The sequence below is a fragment of the Hemibagrus wyckioides genome, linkage group LG11 (assembly GCF_019097595.1).
Source record: "Hemibagrus wyckioides isolate EC202008001 linkage group LG11, SWU_Hwy_1.0, whole genome shotgun sequence".
NCBI lineage: Eukaryota > Metazoa > Chordata > Actinopteri > Siluriformes > Bagridae > Hemibagrus > Hemibagrus wyckioides.
The window spans coordinates 6,817,952-6,836,594 of record NC_080720.1 but is presented as its reverse complement, the minus strand read 5'-3'; the positions used below and the strand labels follow the sequence as shown (position 1 = coordinate 6,836,594).

Here is an 18,643-nt window from a genome sequence, read left to right as displayed (position 1 = left end):
GTTGAATAGGAATCAGCGTCAAAATTGTTTTTTTTTTTTTTCTTGACTCATAAACTGCATCAATATTCTTTCCCAAATGCATTGTGTAGAGATAACCTGAGTAATTAAAAAGAGACTTTAACAGAGACGTAATGAATTGTCATTTAGGCAAATGAATAACATCATCATCATCATCTCATTGCCACGCGTGTCAAAACTGATCACACACACAAGACTGGCACACATTCAACTCACAGCAGGCGACTAATTCACTAAATGTTACAAATGTCATTTCCTGGGGTTGATTGCTTGAGTGTTTCTCACACACAGGTGACACTTGTGTGTAATAATAAGCGGTAGGTTAGTTGATCCAGTATACTTGCTCCAGTATCCCACTCCTTCAAAACATGACTCAAAACTCTCCTTTTAATTCATATGAATTTGCTGTTTGCTACTGTTTTTGTTTTTTGTTGTTTCGTACATTGATTAATGTTGTATAGTTTCATTGGCTTTTCCTATGACTAATTATTTAAAGAACATTTGAATAAAACGTCTAGGTAAAAATGCATTATACCATATTTGTTTTTGTTAGATTAGATTAGATTTAACTTTTACTGTCATTGTGCAAAGTACATGTACAAAGCCAAATGAAATGCGGTTAGCATCTAAACAGAAGTGTATTATTTATACGTCTAATCATGAATAAATATACAGCTATGGGGTTGATATAAACAGGGGAAGATTTATGTACAGGGGTGCAGTAGTTATTATAAATAGGATATATCTGGTCTATATATTGATGAATGGAATGTACAGTGGTAAAGATTCTAATATTCGAGTGATATTTAATAATGTTTAAAACACTCCTTCACCATGATTGTTACTTGTGTGAAATCTTAACAATGGTATAATGCCAGCAGACACGATCTTTTGTTGCATCATTTACATCTAGAACTTGAGTTGTTTTTGTGGAACCTTTACACAAACACACACCTCCACACACGACCCCAACACACTCACCACACACACACCTCCACCCACGTCCACACCCACCCACCCACACACATCCAAACCCACCCACACACCTCCGCATACACACACCCACCTCCACCAATACCCACATACCTCAACATACACCTCCACAAACACCCACCTACACCCACACACCTCCACACACACCCACTCACACACCTACCCACCCACACACACCTCCACAAACACCCACACACCTCAAAACACACTCACACACCTCCACAAACACCCCCACACCTCCACCTCCACCCACCCACACACCCACGTCCACACACACCCACACACCTCCACCAACACCTCAACCTACACACACACACACCTCTACAAACACCCACACACCACCACCCACCCAGACACCTCCACCAACACCTCAACCTCCACCCACCCACACACCTCTACAAACACCCACCTACACACCTCCACACCCACCCACCCACACACACACACCTCCACAAACACCCACACACCTCAGAACACACACACACCTCTACCTAAACCCACCCACGTCCACACCCACCCACCTCCACAAACACCCACCCATCACCGCCCACACCCACCCACACACTCACATCCATGCCCACCTCTACACACCCACCCACTCAAGATTCTGAATACGAATCAATTTATCTTTCCTCAGTGTATATTGCAAATAATTGTCAGAATGTGATGTGACCGAGTGAAAGAATGAACGATGAAAACAAACAGAAATAATTGCCTATTGTGGATGGTGGTACAGCTCAATCACATCAGCGGCTAGACCTCGCTCGTGCTGTGTCTCTTTTCTCACCAACTTCTCACTCGACTGCCAAGTGTCAGACAGTCCAAGACTTTATCATCTGAAAAGCTGATGACTAATCGAAAGCGAACTCCTTTCTTAGCAAAGATGCTCCTTTTCATTCAGCAATATATAAATACGCTGCCTGTTGTGATGGAATTGGCTCATTTGTAATGAACAACAGGTTTGGATAAACTGTGCTGTGAAATAGTCGAAATTCTTTTGAACCCTAGCAACATATGTAGAGGAGATGTTTATTTTTATAGCCTCTAAAAGCAGTGCTTCATTTTATAGTCAGTCTAACTTTTAACGTCTGGGTTTAAAAGGTTTGTTGTTTGGGTTCAGTCAAAATTTTTGTTTACATCCGTCAATAAATATGGTCGATGCTCCGTCTAATTTGATTTCTTACCGAGCAAAGCCTGTTTGCTCTGGACAAAAGCAGCAGGGTTACTGCAGTTTGAGCAGAAGTACCCTATGAGCTGCACAGACATGGACTGCGGACGCTTGGGCTTCTGCTCTTGGCAGCGCTGCTATGCTAACAGGATTGAATAGGTGCTTATCAGAGGTAAAATGGCTCGGACCTATTGTAGCTAGTTACAGCAAGTGGGTTTTGTGTGGTCCATTTCTTTAAAAATGCTAGCTACAAACATGTAGTGTTTGTTAACATGTTATGTAGTGACCGATAAAAAGCTCGCCCACGACCCTGGAGAACACAACAATGCTATTTTCTTTCCCACAGGCACGTCTGTCAGAAATGAGTGAAAATATGAATATTTCCTTGAATTATTTGTGCGTTTGCAGCCTGCCTCATTTGCCTCTTATTGAAAGTTCTGTCCTCCTACTTCTTCCCCTTCCACATGCGTGTGAAAAGGATCTAATAACATGCAGCTTTATATTTTTTGGTGGATATTCTTTACAGATATTATTCTTTCCTGCATAAGAGCATCAGCAGAAGCACACACTTGTGGCTTAAACAGCACAGTGATTGTGGTCCTTGGAAAGATGAAGCAATCCTGCCATATTGTTTTGTATACCTAACTATAGCCTGATTATTTTTGCCATCATTTTTGCCCACACTGCCCATTTGTATGTTGAGTGTCCTGCTCAGGCAAACTGATGACCAGCCAAATATATCTTGCCCTTTTAAAAAAATTTTATTTGCACACTTTTTATTTTCAATCTATTTCTAGAAAACAGCACAGCAGGAATCCAATTCAGAAGCAAAATAAATGAAGCACAGTGTAAGAGGAAGAGGAGAGAGAGAGAGAGAGAGAGAGAGAGAGAGAGAGAAATATTGCAAGTAAAAGAGAGATGTTAATAGAGAGACAGATGGAGACAGCAAGAGTGAGAGGCAGAGAGAGAAAGAGATGAAGAGCGGAAGAGTGAGAGCAAGTGCAAGTAAAAGAGAGATACAGATAGAGAGAGAGAACAATTGAGAGAGAGTGAGAAGGATTGAGAGAGAGTGAAAAGGGGAGAGAGAGTGAGAAAGGGAGAGAGAACAAGTGAGAGAGAGAGTGAAAGGGGGAGAGAGAACGAGTGAGAGAGTGAGAAGGGGCGAGAGAATGAGTGAGAGAGTGTGAGAGGGGGAGCGAGAACAAGTGAGAGAGAGAGAGTGAGAAAGGGAGAGAGAACGAGTGAGAGAGAGTGAGAAATGAAGAGAAAACAAGTGAGAGAGTGAGAAAGGGAAAGAGAGAACGAGTGAGAGAGAGTGAGAAAGGGAAAGAGAGAACGAGTGAGAGAGAGAGAGTGAGAACGGGAGAGAGAACGAGTGAGAGAGAGTGAGAAAGGGAGAGAGAACGAGTGAGAGAGAGTGAGAAAGGGAGAGAGAACGAGTGAGAGAGAGTGAGAAAGGGAGAGAGAACGAGTGAGAGAGAGAGTGAGAATTGAAGAGAGAACGAGTGAGAGAGAGAAAGTGAGAATTGAAGAGAGAATGAGTGAGAGAGAATGAGAAAGGGAGAGAGAATGAGTGAGAGAGAGTGAGAATTGAAGAGAGAACGAGTTAGAGAGAGAGTGAGAAAGGGAGAGAGAATGAGAGAGAGAGAGAGAGAGTGAGAATTGAAGAGAGAACGAGTGAGAGAGAGAGTGAGAATTGAAGAGAGAACGAGTGAGAGAGAGTGAGAAAGGGAGAGAGAACGAGTGAGAGAGAGAAAGTGAGAATTGAAGAGAGAATGAGTGAGAGAGAGAGTGAGAAAGGGAGAGAGAACGAGTGAGAGAGAGTGAGAATTGAAGAGAGAACGAGTGAGAGAGAGAGTGAGAAAGGGAGAGAGAACGAGAGAGAGAGAGAGAGAGAGTGAGAAAGGGAGAGAGAACGAGTGAGAGAGAGAGTGAGAAAGGGAGAGAGAACGAGTGAGAGAGAGAGTGAGAAAGGGAGAGAGAACGAGTGAGAGAGAGTGAGAAAGGGAGAGAGAACGAGTGAGAGAGAGTGAGAAAGGGAGAGAGAACGAGTGAGAGAGAGAGAGTGAGAAAGGGAGAGAGAACGAGTGAGAGAGAGTGAGAAAGGGAGAGAGAACGAGTGAGAGAGAGTGAGAAAGGGAGAGAGAACGAGTGAGAGAGAGTGAGAAAGGGAGAGAGAACGAGTGAGAGAGAGAGAGTGAGAATTGAAGAGAGAACGAGTGAGAGAGAGAGTGAGAAAGGGAGAGAGAACGAGTGAGAGAGAGTGAGAAAGGGAGAGAGAACGAGTGAGAGAGAGTGAGAAAGGGAGAGAGAACGAGTGAGAGAGAGTGAGAAAGGGAGAGAGAACGAGTGAGAGAGAGTGAGAAAGGGAGAGAGAACGAGTGAGAGAGAGAGTGAGAATTGAAGAGAGAACGAGTGAGAGAGAGAGAGTGAGAAAGGGAGAGAGAACGAGTGAGAGAGAGTGAGAAAGGGAGAGAGAACGAGTGAGAGAGAGTGAGAATTGAAGAGAGAACGAGTGAGAGAGAGAGTGAGAAAGGGAGAGAGAACGAGTGAGAGAGAGTGAGAAAGGGAGAGAGAACGAGTGAGAGAGAGTGAGAAAGGGAGAGAGAACGAGTGAGAGAGAGTGAGAAAGGGAGAGAGAACGAGTGAGAGAGAGAGTGAGAAAGGGAGAGAGAACGAGAGAGAGAGAGAGAGAGTGAGAATTGAAGAGAGAACGAGTGAGAGAGAGAGTGAGAAAGGGAGAGAGAACGAGTGAGAGAGAGAAAGTGAGAATTGAAGAGAGAATGAGTGAGAGAGAGAGTGAGAAAGGGAGAGAGAACGAGTGAGAGAGAGTGAGAAAGGGAGAGAGAACGAGTGAGAGAGAGAGAGTGAGAAAGGGAGAGAGAACGAGTGAGAGAGAGTGAGAAAGGGAGAGAGAACGAGTGAGAGAGAGAGTGAGAAAGGGAGAGAGAACGAGTGAGAGAGAGAGAGTGAGAATTGAAGAGAGAACGAGTGAGAGAGAGTGAGAAAGGGAGAGAGAACGAGTGAGAGAGAGAGAGTGAGAAAGGGAGAGAGAACGAGTGAGAGAGAGAGAGTGAGAAAGGGAGAGAGAACGAGTGAGAGAGAGAGTGAGAAAGGGAGAGAGAACGAGTGAGAGAGAGAGAGTGAGAAAGGGAGAGAGAACGAGTGAGAGAGAGAGAGTGAGAAAGGGAGAGAGAACGAGTGAGAGAGAGAGAGTGAGAAAGGGAGAGAGAACGAGTGAGAGAGAGAGAGTGAGAAAGGGAGAGAGAACGAGTGAGAGAGAGTGAGAAAGGGAGAGAGAACGAGTGAGAGAGAGTGAGAAAGGGAGAGAGAACGAGTGAGAGAGAGTGAGAAAGGGAGAGAGAACGAGTGAGAGAGAGAGAGTGAGAAAGGGAGAGAGAACGAGTGAGAGAGAGTGAGAAAGGGAGAGAGAACGAGTGAGAGAGAGAGAGTGAGAAAGGGAGAGAGAACGAGTGAGAGAGAGTGAGAAAGGGAGAGAGAACGAGTGAGAGAGAGTGAGAAAGGGAGAGAGAACGAGTGAGAGAGAGAGAGTGAGAAAGGGAGAGAGAACGAGTGAGAGAGAGAGAGTGAGAAAGGGAGAGAGAACGAGTGAGAGAGAGTGAGAAAGGGAGAGAGAACGAGTGAGAGAGAGAGAGTGAGAAAGGGAGAGAGAACGAGTGAGAGAGAGAGAGTGAGAAAGGGAGAGAGAAGGAGATGAGAGAGAGAGAGTGAGAAAGGGAGAGAGAACGAGTGAGGAGAGAGAGTGAGAAGGGAGAGAGAACGAGTGAGAGAGAGAGAGTGAGAAAGGGAGAGAGAACGAGTGAGAGAGAGAGAGTGAGAAAGGGAGAGAGAACGAGTGAGAGAGAGAGAGTGAGAAAGGGAGAGAGAACGAGTGAGAGAGAGAGAGTGAGAAAGGGAGAGAGAACGAGTGAGAGAGAGAGAGTGAGAAAGGGAGAGAGAACGAGTGAGAGAGAGAGAGTGAGAAAGGGAGAGAGAACGAGTGAGAGAGAATGAGCAGAATCCAGAAGCAACACATCACATGTGGCACGCTGCAATTTCTCAGGCGTTTCTTTGGCCTGAATTCTCACTGGAGCTGATGTGCAAAGTGTTGCATCACAATCGCATGCTCTAATTAAGAAAGCTAATGCTCAGCTGCACAGCCGTGTCAATAAAACATGCGCCATCAGAAGAGCTGGAATTCCAACACGGTTCATCCCAGCAGTAACGAACACCATGAGATGATTAACACTGAAGGCTTTAAACATAAAATTCATTTGAATGAAAATGGCACAGTTTGTCTGGGAAACAAAAGGGGGGGGGGGTGATGGGGGAAGTAGTGTCCAAATTGCTTCATCGTATTCGCACGGCTTCCTTCGGGAATGTAAAACCCGGCCACAATCCGTCATTATGGGAGCTAATGGTCAGACGTGGCGTGTAAACAGCAGCCTGACTCAGCTGAGAACACGCTTCGGTTCACCTTGAGAAACGCAGAGCCTGACATCAGCAACCATCCACCTGGCAAATGAGGGTAAAATATGGCACTGGAGGGCGACTCTGCTCATTTCCCTGGCTTTTTAATCAAATTAGGTAATCCTACTCATCAAAAGCGTATCTGTAGGTGTAGCATTTATAGCGGCTCTCCCTGTGCAGCTATACCCCTGCACTATATTCCAGTGCACAAAAAAAAAAGAATAGCAGCAGAATAGAGCAGAATTTCATAGTTCAGTATAACGGGTGTGGAATAAATTGATCTCAAATACGCTTACGAGAAGGGTGTTAAGTCGTATTGTACGAAAAAGAAAGACATAACTGTGCTCTGGCCCACAATTTTGACTTGCAGAAGAAAGAGTACATCATCCTCTACCTTTAATCAGCATTGCTATAAAGATATAATTTGATATGCGTCCATTTTAAAACCGTTCCGCATGATAGTTAACGGTCCTCTGTCCACCGAGCCGTGTGTTAAAGTGCATGTGAAATGAGCTAGCTTTAAATCGAGGTGGGATTAGGCTCCTAGTGGAGGACAGACGACATGAACAGGCTGTTTATTTTTCCTTGCATTTTTGTTCATCCCTGAAGTAAGCTCTGATTTCCGCTGGAATTGTTGTTCGGGGTTGAATCTTCACACATCTGGATTCTCAGATATAACTATGGGTTAAGTGCAATTAGGACCGTCTCTGGTAGGAGAAGCAGCACATGTCAAGATTTTGTCTGTAAATTCACTCGAAAGCAATCGACTTCAGCACAATATAAAGAAAAGAAATATCACAACTACTGAGTCTTTAATGTCATGTGACTCCACATCTCATGACGTCCCACAGCTCTAATCCCCTCATCAGCTTCCTGTTGTGCCTCATCTTCCAACGTAGCTCTGATCTTTGCAAGATTCTGGCAATTTCCTTGTGTACATCTCTGGGTGTTATATTTCCTGTTTGCTTGTGCTGGGTTTCTTGACATTTTGTTTTGTCTGTACAGCTTTGGAGGTTGTGTATCTTATGTTCTGGAGATCTGACTGACTGACCTCTGCTTGCTTTATGCTGAAGAGACTGTTTGCTGATTGGGATTTATTAATGACGCTTGTACATCCTCTTCCTCATGTGACATCTACTAAAGGATTAGCAGCAAAAACCTCATCTCAGATGCTTCTGCTCCTACTACAGATGCTACAGATGCATAAACTACACATTATACACAGTTACTTTAATAATCTGTACTGGCTGCTCAGAAAATCAACTTAAATACCAGCATAAAACTATTTACAAATATATGTAACCCTCCAATGTAAACTCTATTAATCTTAAGTCATACAGTCTGAACACTGTGAAACAACCAGATACAAAGCATTAAATCCACATCACTAGCTTAACATATAGCAAGATATTTTCTCCTAACGATCCCACTACAGTCGTTTCAGTCCGCCACAACAAAACCCGATAATCCTTTTCATTATTTTTCCGACATAAACAAAAACCCTTGCGCCGAACACTCCCTCGACACAAAGTCACTTCAAGCTTTTGTTAAAACTTTACACAGTACAGCGCCAGAGATGCTACAGATTGTTCCTGGCTGTCATACGGAGGCAGTAATCCAGCTGTGATCTGAGCCATGTGTACTTCTGAGTGATTGGGAACTTGCCTGTAAATGGGATCCTGCATCACCATCATCTTGCTCTCGTCCCACGTCCATTCTTTTTTCTACAGAGGCAGAAAGAGAGAGTTGGAGAGAATGAGAGAATGACTAACGTAGGCACCAATGCTCCTAATAACTCCACTGCTTTACAGAGATGATTAATGATGGCAGAGGCACAAGTTCCAGATCATTTAGGAATAAAAATGGCATTGCCAGTGAGTGGTTTCACATCAACTCACAATCACTTGGAGGACACTCTTAAATCTGATGACATTGTTATTACTACATTAAAAATTAGAAACTAAAAAAAGCCTGCCACTGAGTTTTTTCCCCCATGACCTTGTGCACTTTCAGACATCTCTCGAATATCTTTCATACTATTCTACACAATGGATGCTTTGTCTTGGGAAAATACAACAATCTGAGCAATACTGCCTCATGACTATTAATGGAAATGAATAAGATTTCAATGATGAAATGATGCCTACGAACTACTATAACTATGAATACCGAAAATATATTTTGCTCGAGTTAGAGCTGATTATTAACCACAAGAACAATTCATTCAGCACCCACATGAAGCCATGTGATAAACTCATAACCTGATTGGTTCTGATTTAATGTCTGTCCTCCATGGATACGAATGTAGAGTCTAATATACTAATGAAGCTTTAAACAGCACTTGTAATTATACATAGTATAAAGCCTTGATGTAGCGAAACTTAAAACTGCCTCTGACATCAATCCTGCCTCGCTGGCTTTAAATCATCCGAATGGATGACAAATAAAATATTTCAGATCTCGATATCAGTTCCTTAAAATGTACCTTACCTGGTTTTATATATATATATATATATATATATATATATATATATATATATATATATATATATAACCAGGTACCACACACTTCTGAAGCTATTTATGAAGCAATCTCATGTGTGTTACTTTTATTCTGGTACCAGAAATTTTACAATACACCTTGAGAAACCTCCGATAGCACAGAGGGGGCAACATGGCACACTGGAGAGTCAGAGAAATGCAGAGAAATTATCCAATAGATTTCTTGAGTTTTTAGGCCATCACTTCATGAATTCAAAGAGATATACTCTCTAAAATTGTAAAATTTTGTCAGGCATAATAATAATAATAATAATAATAATAATAATAATAATAATAATAATAATAATTATTATTATTATTATTATTATTATTATTATTATTATTTAAAAAATTTATTTTATTTATTATTTTAATTTTTTTCATTTAATTTTATTTATTTATTTTTTCTCTCACTCTGATCTGGTAATATGTATACTTATTCTAACAGTTCTCACATCTGTTACCTTTGGTCCCAGAATTATTCAAATCTTTTTCAAGCAAGAGGCTCAAGAGTAACCTTTGAAAAGGTTAAATAAATAATTTGTACCTTTCGACTCAATCTGTATCCAATGCATCTGTAGCATGTTACCAATTTCTATGGACAAGAATTTAAATGCAGTAAAGCAAAATGCACTTGTGAAAAGGAGCAGAACCTTTCCACTGGATGTTGGAGTACTCATGTACTCAGACAGGTCAGAAGTCGGGGCTCTGTGCAGGTGACTCGAGTTGTTCCATGCAAACCATGTCTTCATTGAGCTCGGCTTTGTCATGCATATTTCCTTCGAAGGGAAATTATAATTCTACAGCAAACCAAAGGCATTCTATACAATTGTGTGTTTCACAATTGTGGCAAGATTTGGGGAAAGACCCACATATCAGGTGTCCACATACTATTTGTCATATAGTGTATGTACATGTTTACATGTTAGTGTATGTTTCCTCCATCATGCAACAGGGAAAAATACGTTCGTCAGCAATATGTGGACAGGAAGCTAGAAAACAGCATTTCTAAACAGGCAGCATAACACACACTCGAAGGAAAGTGTTATCTGCCCTCTTCCACATACACGACTTGACAGACGCCCATATTGTGCTAGTATCACTATGACTTTCTAACTGTGCCACCCCATCCCCCTCAGAGAGCACGGTCAATTTTGCTTTCTTGGACTTGTCACGTTTTGATCTTGCAATCTCCCATGGATAGGGCGAAGGCTTCTTTGCTGCACCACTCAGGAGCCCCCGGCAACTGGGCATGAATAAAATATGGACAGCAGATAAACAAAGCAGTTGAAGGCACTTGACACCATTCTGAAAAGCTGAACTTCACGATTGCTCTGCCAAAAAAGTAGGCAGCTGCAGATGTAAATCAGGGGAAAACGAACTGTTTGTGAACATGCCAGGAATTACAGTGCATTGGGGCACAGATATGAGCTTTAATCTACGCTTACTCTTTCAAACAAAAGTCAAATGTGTGTTAGAACAACAACAGTCCTACAGACACTGTAATATGTTTACTGACCCTTTAAAAGGAAAAGGAGTTCTCCCTTAAATGGCATTTGTTTACAAGAGGATGATACAGATGGTGATCTCTCTCTGTCTCTCTCTGTCTGTCTCCCTCTCACACACACACACACACACACTTCAATCTCCACCCATTCACTGAATTACATATGATTGCTTCCTCGTCTGACCGGACAATGCTGTAATTAGTCTTTTTTATTACCAGGAAAAACCTTTGAATTTTCCTCCCATAGTGTTAAAGAATGTGGACAATATTAAAAATGTGGACAAAATAAAAAAAAAAATATAATAATAATTAAAAAAAAAAAAAAAAAAAAAAATATATATATATATATATATATATATATATAAACACCATATTTATTGACATTTCAATGACATATTTTTCATCATGTACATGTTTGCTGTAGTGTTGATTTCTTTGTGTTGACTTTAAAAGAAATAACCCTGTAGAGAAATATGTAACAATAATTTTTATTAATGTGTACAAAATAAACCATGAAATACTAAAGAAAAAAATATATATCTAAGAAAAAAAACAATATATTTTACAACGATAAGCATTAAAAATAATAATTAAAAAATGTTGAACCAAGCTGCTTCAATTTGGAATTACGATAAAAATAAAATTTACTATAAAAATTAAAATTACTATACAATAAAAATGTTCAATATCTCAATATTACAATATCAACACTATATACTGTGTGTCAAAAAAAACACTAAAGGAAAGCATCCAGATCCTCACCTTTTTCTTTTTCCGGAGCACAACTTTCACTCCGTCCACGGAGACCATAATGTTGACTTTCTTCTTCTTGATGTTCTTCACTTTAAATTCATACTGTATAAGGAACAGAAAAAAAGGAGACACCATGAAGAAATCACTTTCCATGTGGCTCACAAAATATAAGCAAACATATTCATGATCAGGATTAGACTTATTCTTCCTTATTTTATATTAATGAAACCAGATCTATTCACAACTCTCTCTCTCTCACTCGTAAAAAAAAAAAGAAAAAAAAAGAAAAGGTGCCATGGTGAGGAAAATATTTGGGCAATTAAAATGCAAAGGAGGGTGCTGTGGCTTTCATTAAAAAGTGTCTAGCGCCTCATTAAAAAAACAGGAATGGCCTGCAGGGTGAAAAGTGTATCAGAGGTAGTGTAAGGGGCCTTCACGCTGTCAGTTTAACCTGAAAAAGAAACAGTCTTGTTTTTTGTCATTCGTATTTCCTTTTAGTCTATTGTGTATCCCTTATGAACCTGTCTTTTTTTCTGATGCAGCTTCGTTTGTGAATGTACTAGCAGGTAACACTTAAATGCCGACTTGAAGATATATATGTATGTATACAGTGATCATGCATAACATTATGACCACCTGCCTAATATTCTGTTGGTCCCCCCTTTTCTGCCAAAACAACCCTTACCCATCATGCGCTGTGTATTCTGACACCTTTCTATCATTAACTTCTTTAGCAATTTGAGCAACAGTAGCTCGTCTGTTGGATCACATGGGCCAGCCTTCAGTCCCCACGTGCATCAGTGAGCCTTGGTCATCCATGACCCTGTCGCCGGTTCACCACTGTTCCTTCCTTGGACCACTTTTGATAGATACTGACCACTGCGGACCGGGAACACCCCACAAGAGCTGCAGTTTTGGAGATGCTCTGATCCAGTGGTCTAGCCATCACAACTTGGCCCTTCATCAAACTCGCTCAAATCCTTATACTTGTCCATTTTTCCTGCTTCTAACACATCAATTTTGAGGACAAAATGTTCACTTACTACCTAATATATCCCACCCACTAACAGGTGCCATGATGAGGAGATAATCAGTGTTATTCACTTCACCGGTCACTGCTCAAAATGTTATGCCTTATCTTATCTGATATATTTATATTATATATATATATATATATATATATATATATATATATATATATATATATATATATATATATATATATATATATATATATATATATATATATATATATATACACTATATTGCCAAAAGTATTCGCTCACCCATCTAAATAATCAGAATCAGGTGTTCCAATCACTTCCATGGCCACAGGTGTATAAAATCAAGCACCTAGGCATGCAGACTGTTTTTACAAACATTTGTGAAAGAATGGGTCGCTCTCAGGAGCTCAGTGAATTCCAGCGTGGAACTGTGATAGGATGCCACCTGTGCAACAAATCCAGTCGTGAAATTTCCTCGCTCCTAAATATTCCACAGTCAACTGTCAGCTGTATTATAAGAACGTGGAAGTGTTTGGGAACGACAGCAACTCAGCCACGAAGTGGTAGGCCACGTGAACTGACGGAGCGGGGTCAGCGGATGCTGAGGCGCATAGTGCGAAGAGGTCGCCAACTTTCTGCAGAGTCAATCGCTACAGACCTCCAAACTTCATGTGGCCTTCAGATTAGCTCAAGAACAGTGCGCAGAGAGCTTCATGGAATGGGTTTCCATGGCCAAGCAGCTGCATCCAAGCCATACATCACCAAGTGCAATGCAAAGCGTCGGATGCAGTGGTGTAAAGCACGCCGCCACTGGACTCTAGAGCAGTGGAGACGCGTTCTCTGGAGGGACGAATCGCGCTTCTCCATCTGGCAATCTGATGGACGAGTCTGGGTTTGGCGGTTGCCAGGAGAACGGTACTTGTCTGACTGCATTGTGCCAAGTGTAAAGTTTGGTGGAGGGGGGATTATGGTGTGGGGTTGTTTTTCAGGAGCTGGGCTTGGCCCCTTAGTTCCAGTGAAAGGAACTCTGAATGCTTCAGCATACCAAGACATTTTGGACAATTCCATGCTCCCAACTTTGTGGGAACAGTTTGGAGCTGGCCCCTTCCTCTTCCAACATGACTGTGCACCAGTGCACAAAGCAAGGTCCATAAAGACATGGATGACAGAGTCTGGTGTGGAGGAACTTGACTGGCCTGTACAGAGTCCTGACCTCAACCCGATAGAACACCTTTGGGATGAATTAGAGCGGAGACTGAGAGCCAGACCTTCTCGTCCAACATCAGTGTGTGACCTCACAAATGCGCTTCTGGAAGAATGGTTAAAAATTCCCATAAACACACTCCTAAACCTTGTGGACAGCCATCCCAGAAGAGTTGAAGCTGTTATAGCTGCAAAGGGTGGACCGACGTCATATTGAACCCTATGGATTAGGAATGGGATGTCACTTAAGTTCATATGCAAGTCAAGGCAGGTGAGCGAATACTTTTGGCAATATAGTATATATATATATATATATATATATATATATATATTTCCTAATGTGTTGCAGTGCAGAGCAGATATAGAATTTTATTTTCTTTATGAGTTTAAATACAGCTAATAATAATTGTTTTTTTTTTTAGTTCCGTCCAGAAAAGTTTCGAAATCATAGCCGAACTAAAAAATAATACTTAATACCGATGACCAGACACTACAGCCGACAAAGAAAGGAAACACATAAGACCTTTTTTAGCATTATGTATTTATATAATTATTGTTGATGATTAATATTAATAATGTATTGTTAAAAATATCCTCCCAACAATAAGCTGTATAATGTCAATCCAATATGCAATATTAATCATACTACTTTTTATTTTCTTACGTTTATTATCTCATAAATACATGCTTTCTTCTTTCGTTTTAGTATCACTCGCTTTTCAGTTACTGCCCTCCACGTATTATTGTTATGCATTCAGCGCACTCTCTTCTATCTGTACCTGTGTCCTTGAGTACTCTGAAAGGAGCTCATAAATAAAATGCTTATTATTAATATATTAGATTGTAATATATGGTCATTTTTTTGCCTGCTGCCTTGATGTGGTGTTTCAGCCGTGTGTCATTTCAGCTCTACAGGCTATGGACAGCATCTGAGGTTTAGTCTCGTGGTTTATCAAGACATGTTGCTCTGTTTTCATCATTTTAAACATGTGTATATTTAGCAAATGAATACATTCATAGCATTATCTGTTTGGTAACCGTTGAATATTGAAGAATGATTTTCCCTTCATTTTTTTTATAATCTAGTCCTGGCTAATTCCCTACCCATGAGGCAGCTCTTCAGTCATACATCAGGGGGTAAGGAGTGCTTTCCCCTAGTCAAATCAGACTGCTGCTCATGCTTCATCACTCAGAGGAAGCTCTATCTGCCCACTTCCACATACCTGAGCTCACAGACACACCTGATTGGCTGGCATGGCTGATAGCGTGTGCTGTCTGTATGTTTACTCTCTTGTACTCCTGGCCATGGATAGCTGTGGGATTTGTTTTTCCCCCCAAGCATTTAACAAAGGAATAAAGAAAAAAAATAATCAGTGGTGTGATGCGGCTCGAGTCACCATGTTCTCGAGTTCTTCCCTTTATACATTCACATTTCTGGCATTTAGCAGATGCCCTTAAACAGAGTGACTTAGAGAAGTGCTTTGAAGTCTTAATCAATAAATACATCCAGAGACTGCCTCACTAAGTCAAGGACTGAGAAAACCACAGTCTAAAAACTCTGTTGGGAGGAAACATAGAGAACAGACAAGGCTTTTTTTTTTTAAGCATTCCAGGAAGACGCAGAATTTTATTGTGCCAAAACAGAGAAGAACCTTGATGCATCTCTTCCTTGCACCCTGAGAGATGGAGGAAGCTGGACAGTTGAGCAGATGATGCTTGAAGATCAGAGAGAGTGTGGTGCAATGCAAGGTCCTAAAAGAGCTTTGAGGTAAGCGGGTGCTGGTCTGTTTTTGACTTTGTAGGCAATGCCTTAAATCTGACGAGGGACGCTACAGGAAGCCAGTGGAGGGAGTGTAGCATTGAGATGGCGTTTAGGAACTTGGAGAAAGATCGAAAACAAGTGATTCTGCTGCATTCTGGACCATTTGCAGAAGTTGAATGGTGCTCAGAGGCAGAGCTGCCAGGAGGAGTGAGGTGTTATAGTCCAGGCTTGAAATGATCAGGGACTGAATGAGCACCTGAGTGGCCTGTGTGGACGGAAAAAGACGAATCCTTCTGATGTCGCTGAGAAGAAATCAAAACAAGAGCATGTCAGATTAGGAATGTGAGAAGGGAAAAGGACTGCTGATTCTTCTTCTTTTTCTTCTTCTTTCGGCTTTTCCCTTCAGGGGTCTCCACAGCGAATCATCTCTCTCCACCTATCCCTATCTTCTTCATCCTCAACACTTACACCCACTAGCTTCATATCCTCATTTATTACATCCATATATCTCCTCTTTGGCCTTCCTCTTTTCCTCCTGCCTGGCAGCTCCATGTCCAACATTCTCCTACCAATATACTCACTCTCCCTCCTCTGAACATGTCCAAACCATCTTAACCTGGCCTCCCTAACTTTGTCCCCCAAACGTCCAACATGAGCTGTCCCTCTGATGTACTCATTCCAAAAGGACTGCTGATTGTCCATGATTAATCCCAAGGTTGTGGAAACTTTATTTAACAAGATCGGCTAGGCCTGTTTTTGATTATAAGATAGCACATCTTACTTTCTGTCCATTTATAGTCATGTAATATATGTTATAGGGCTTATAAACTGTCCTTTCTCCAGCCTTTGCTATTGCTGTCTTGAATTTAATCAGCAAATAATCTTGTCTTCAGATGCCCTAGGCTTTGTTAAAAATCAAATCAAATAAATTAAATAATAAATTAATAATAATAATAATAAATTAAATAATAAATTAATAATAAATTAATAATAATAATAATAATAATAATAATAATAATAATAATAATAATAATAATAATCATTAATAAATAAATGAAAAACAGAACAGATTTAGCTTAAACTGTTAAAATGCGGAAACAGGAGATTCCTTCCAAAAAAATACACAATGCCCTATCCAGAAAACCTCTACCACATTAGAATAAGCGCATCAATATAATCCTGTGATTTTCCTTGACAATGGAAATACTGTACACAAGTCATGCTGAACTGAGAAATCAACAGCGCCGTAACTTCAGATTCACCTTGAGTATCTGTTCATTGATTACAGTACAGCAGCAAAAACATCAGCGTGGATGACGTAAGACTGGAATTACATACAATCGCATGCATACCTACTTCAGAGAAGCATGTGTAGAACACTAAAATAATAAAAACAATACAAGCCGCTTGCCTACGTGCTTGAAATGTGTGTATGAGAGAGATTCAGATGATATATTTCACACATGGACACAAAACGTCCCTTATGATTGTAGTATATTCACCCACAACTGGAGCAAGGACTGAAGAGCTCCCACTTTAACTTGCTATATATATTACTTGCTGTAACCCGAGCCGGCTTTATCCGGAGACGCTGGACTGTCCCTGTCCTCCCAATTATCTATAACGATGCACTTCAAGGTGCAGGTGCTGAATACAGAACCCAAAGTCAGTACAGAAAGCGTAAAGGCCACTGCTATTTCTTTCTCTCTCTATCTCTATTTCTCTCTCTCATTATAGTAAATGTCAGGTTATCATCCTGAATCAGTAAATTAATTTCTAAAGCATGGGCACTAAACAGAGATTTCTCAAACTGATCATGCTTATGTGATACAAGCACTAACTCAGCCTGGCTTGCTTGTTCTTTCCCCACACAGCTATTAAACTCTAATTAACGATGAAGCAGGTTTTGAAGTGTGAATACAAGCGAGGAGAATTGACAGAGTAATCGAGCTGGACGATTACAATTCCTGGAAGAGTGAAGGAAATGTTAGCTGTGGTAACAGACATGGACACGGTACCAGGACGGCTTGATTAATTATTCCGAAACATGCGGATGCTCTCTGAGGCAGATGGTTTGATACGTTAACACAGTGAAGCACGAGCGAGACGGAAGGTAAGAATCTGATGACTGGAGATGAGCAATCTAGAAATAAAGATGATGATTTTTTTTTTTCAATTGAATACAAAACTCCTCAAAGGAATCAATGGAGCAGGGATTTTTAATAAGATATTTCAATTTAATATGTACATTCCACTGAAACCTCTTAAATAGCACATTCTATGTAATGTCACTTTTTCAGTCTCAGAATTATTTCCTTTGTGAAACGTCAGACATTTGTGTTATTTCACATCCTACAAATTTATATATCCACTTCAGTTTTACTGAACGCACCACTTCACACCTTGCTCCTTACATCTGCACAGGCTGCATTAGTCCTGCCTTCCATTTATGTCTGCTTTTTTTCTTATATATATTTATATACATATTTATATTTGTTACTGTGTTTTTTGTGGAGACTTTTTATTCTCCAGCACAGAATATTTTTATGGCACACACAATGCAATTTCAGTTTAAGTAGCCTCCCCTCATAAATAAATAAATAAATAAATAAAGTGACAAAATCAAGCATATTTTGTTGTATTGTGCCATGATTATCTGTTTTGTATATATATATATATATATATATATATATATATATATATATATATATATATATATAAAACAATCCATGGTCATATATATACTGCACAATACGTAAAAAGAATTTTTTCATGTGGTAGGAATCTCAAAGCTGTACAGCCACTGCCAACTACATCAATAACAACGTTAACAATTACATCATTAATTGACAAATAGTAACAAAAACAACAGTAATAATGATAGTCTGTCATTATGTATATATTTTTTTAACCTTATCAATCTTTTTTCTGCTTAAGATCACATTAATATGTATTGCTAGTATTAGTAAATTTGAGGTGGATTCAGATATTCGGTTTCCTGGTAAGCAGATCGTGACACTGGCCATCACAGTGTCACGGTTTCCAGCTCACACACCTAGCTGATAAATGTATGATTGGCAATTCCCCTGTGAAGTGAAAAGATCACACGCGTTTATTTGTGGTGTGGTCTGAAAAATGTTTGCGCATTAACAAATGGCTTTTAATGATCCGTAAATCCATAATAATAAAGATTTGCTGACAGCTGGGAGAAAAAGCCTAGCTCG

At 40.4% G+C, this 18,643-nt stretch overlaps 1 protein-coding gene across 2 annotated transcripts in view; it reads right to left on the bottom strand.

Moving 5' to 3' along the window:
* Positions 1-18,643, bottom strand: part of nos1apa (nitric oxide synthase 1 (neuronal) adaptor protein a) — a 142,593-nt gene that overhangs the window by 78,028 nt on the left and 45,922 nt on the right. For both annotated transcript variants that reach the window (XM_058402594.1, XM_058402593.1), the window contains exons 3-4: positions 11,460-11,552; positions 8,315-8,373 (exon numbers count right to left, since the gene is read on the bottom strand). In XM_058402594.1, coding sequence (XP_058258577.1) covers positions 8,315-8,373; positions 11,460-11,552 — 152 coding nt within the window. The remainder of the gene's footprint in view (positions 1-8,314; positions 8,374-11,459; positions 11,553-18,643) is intronic.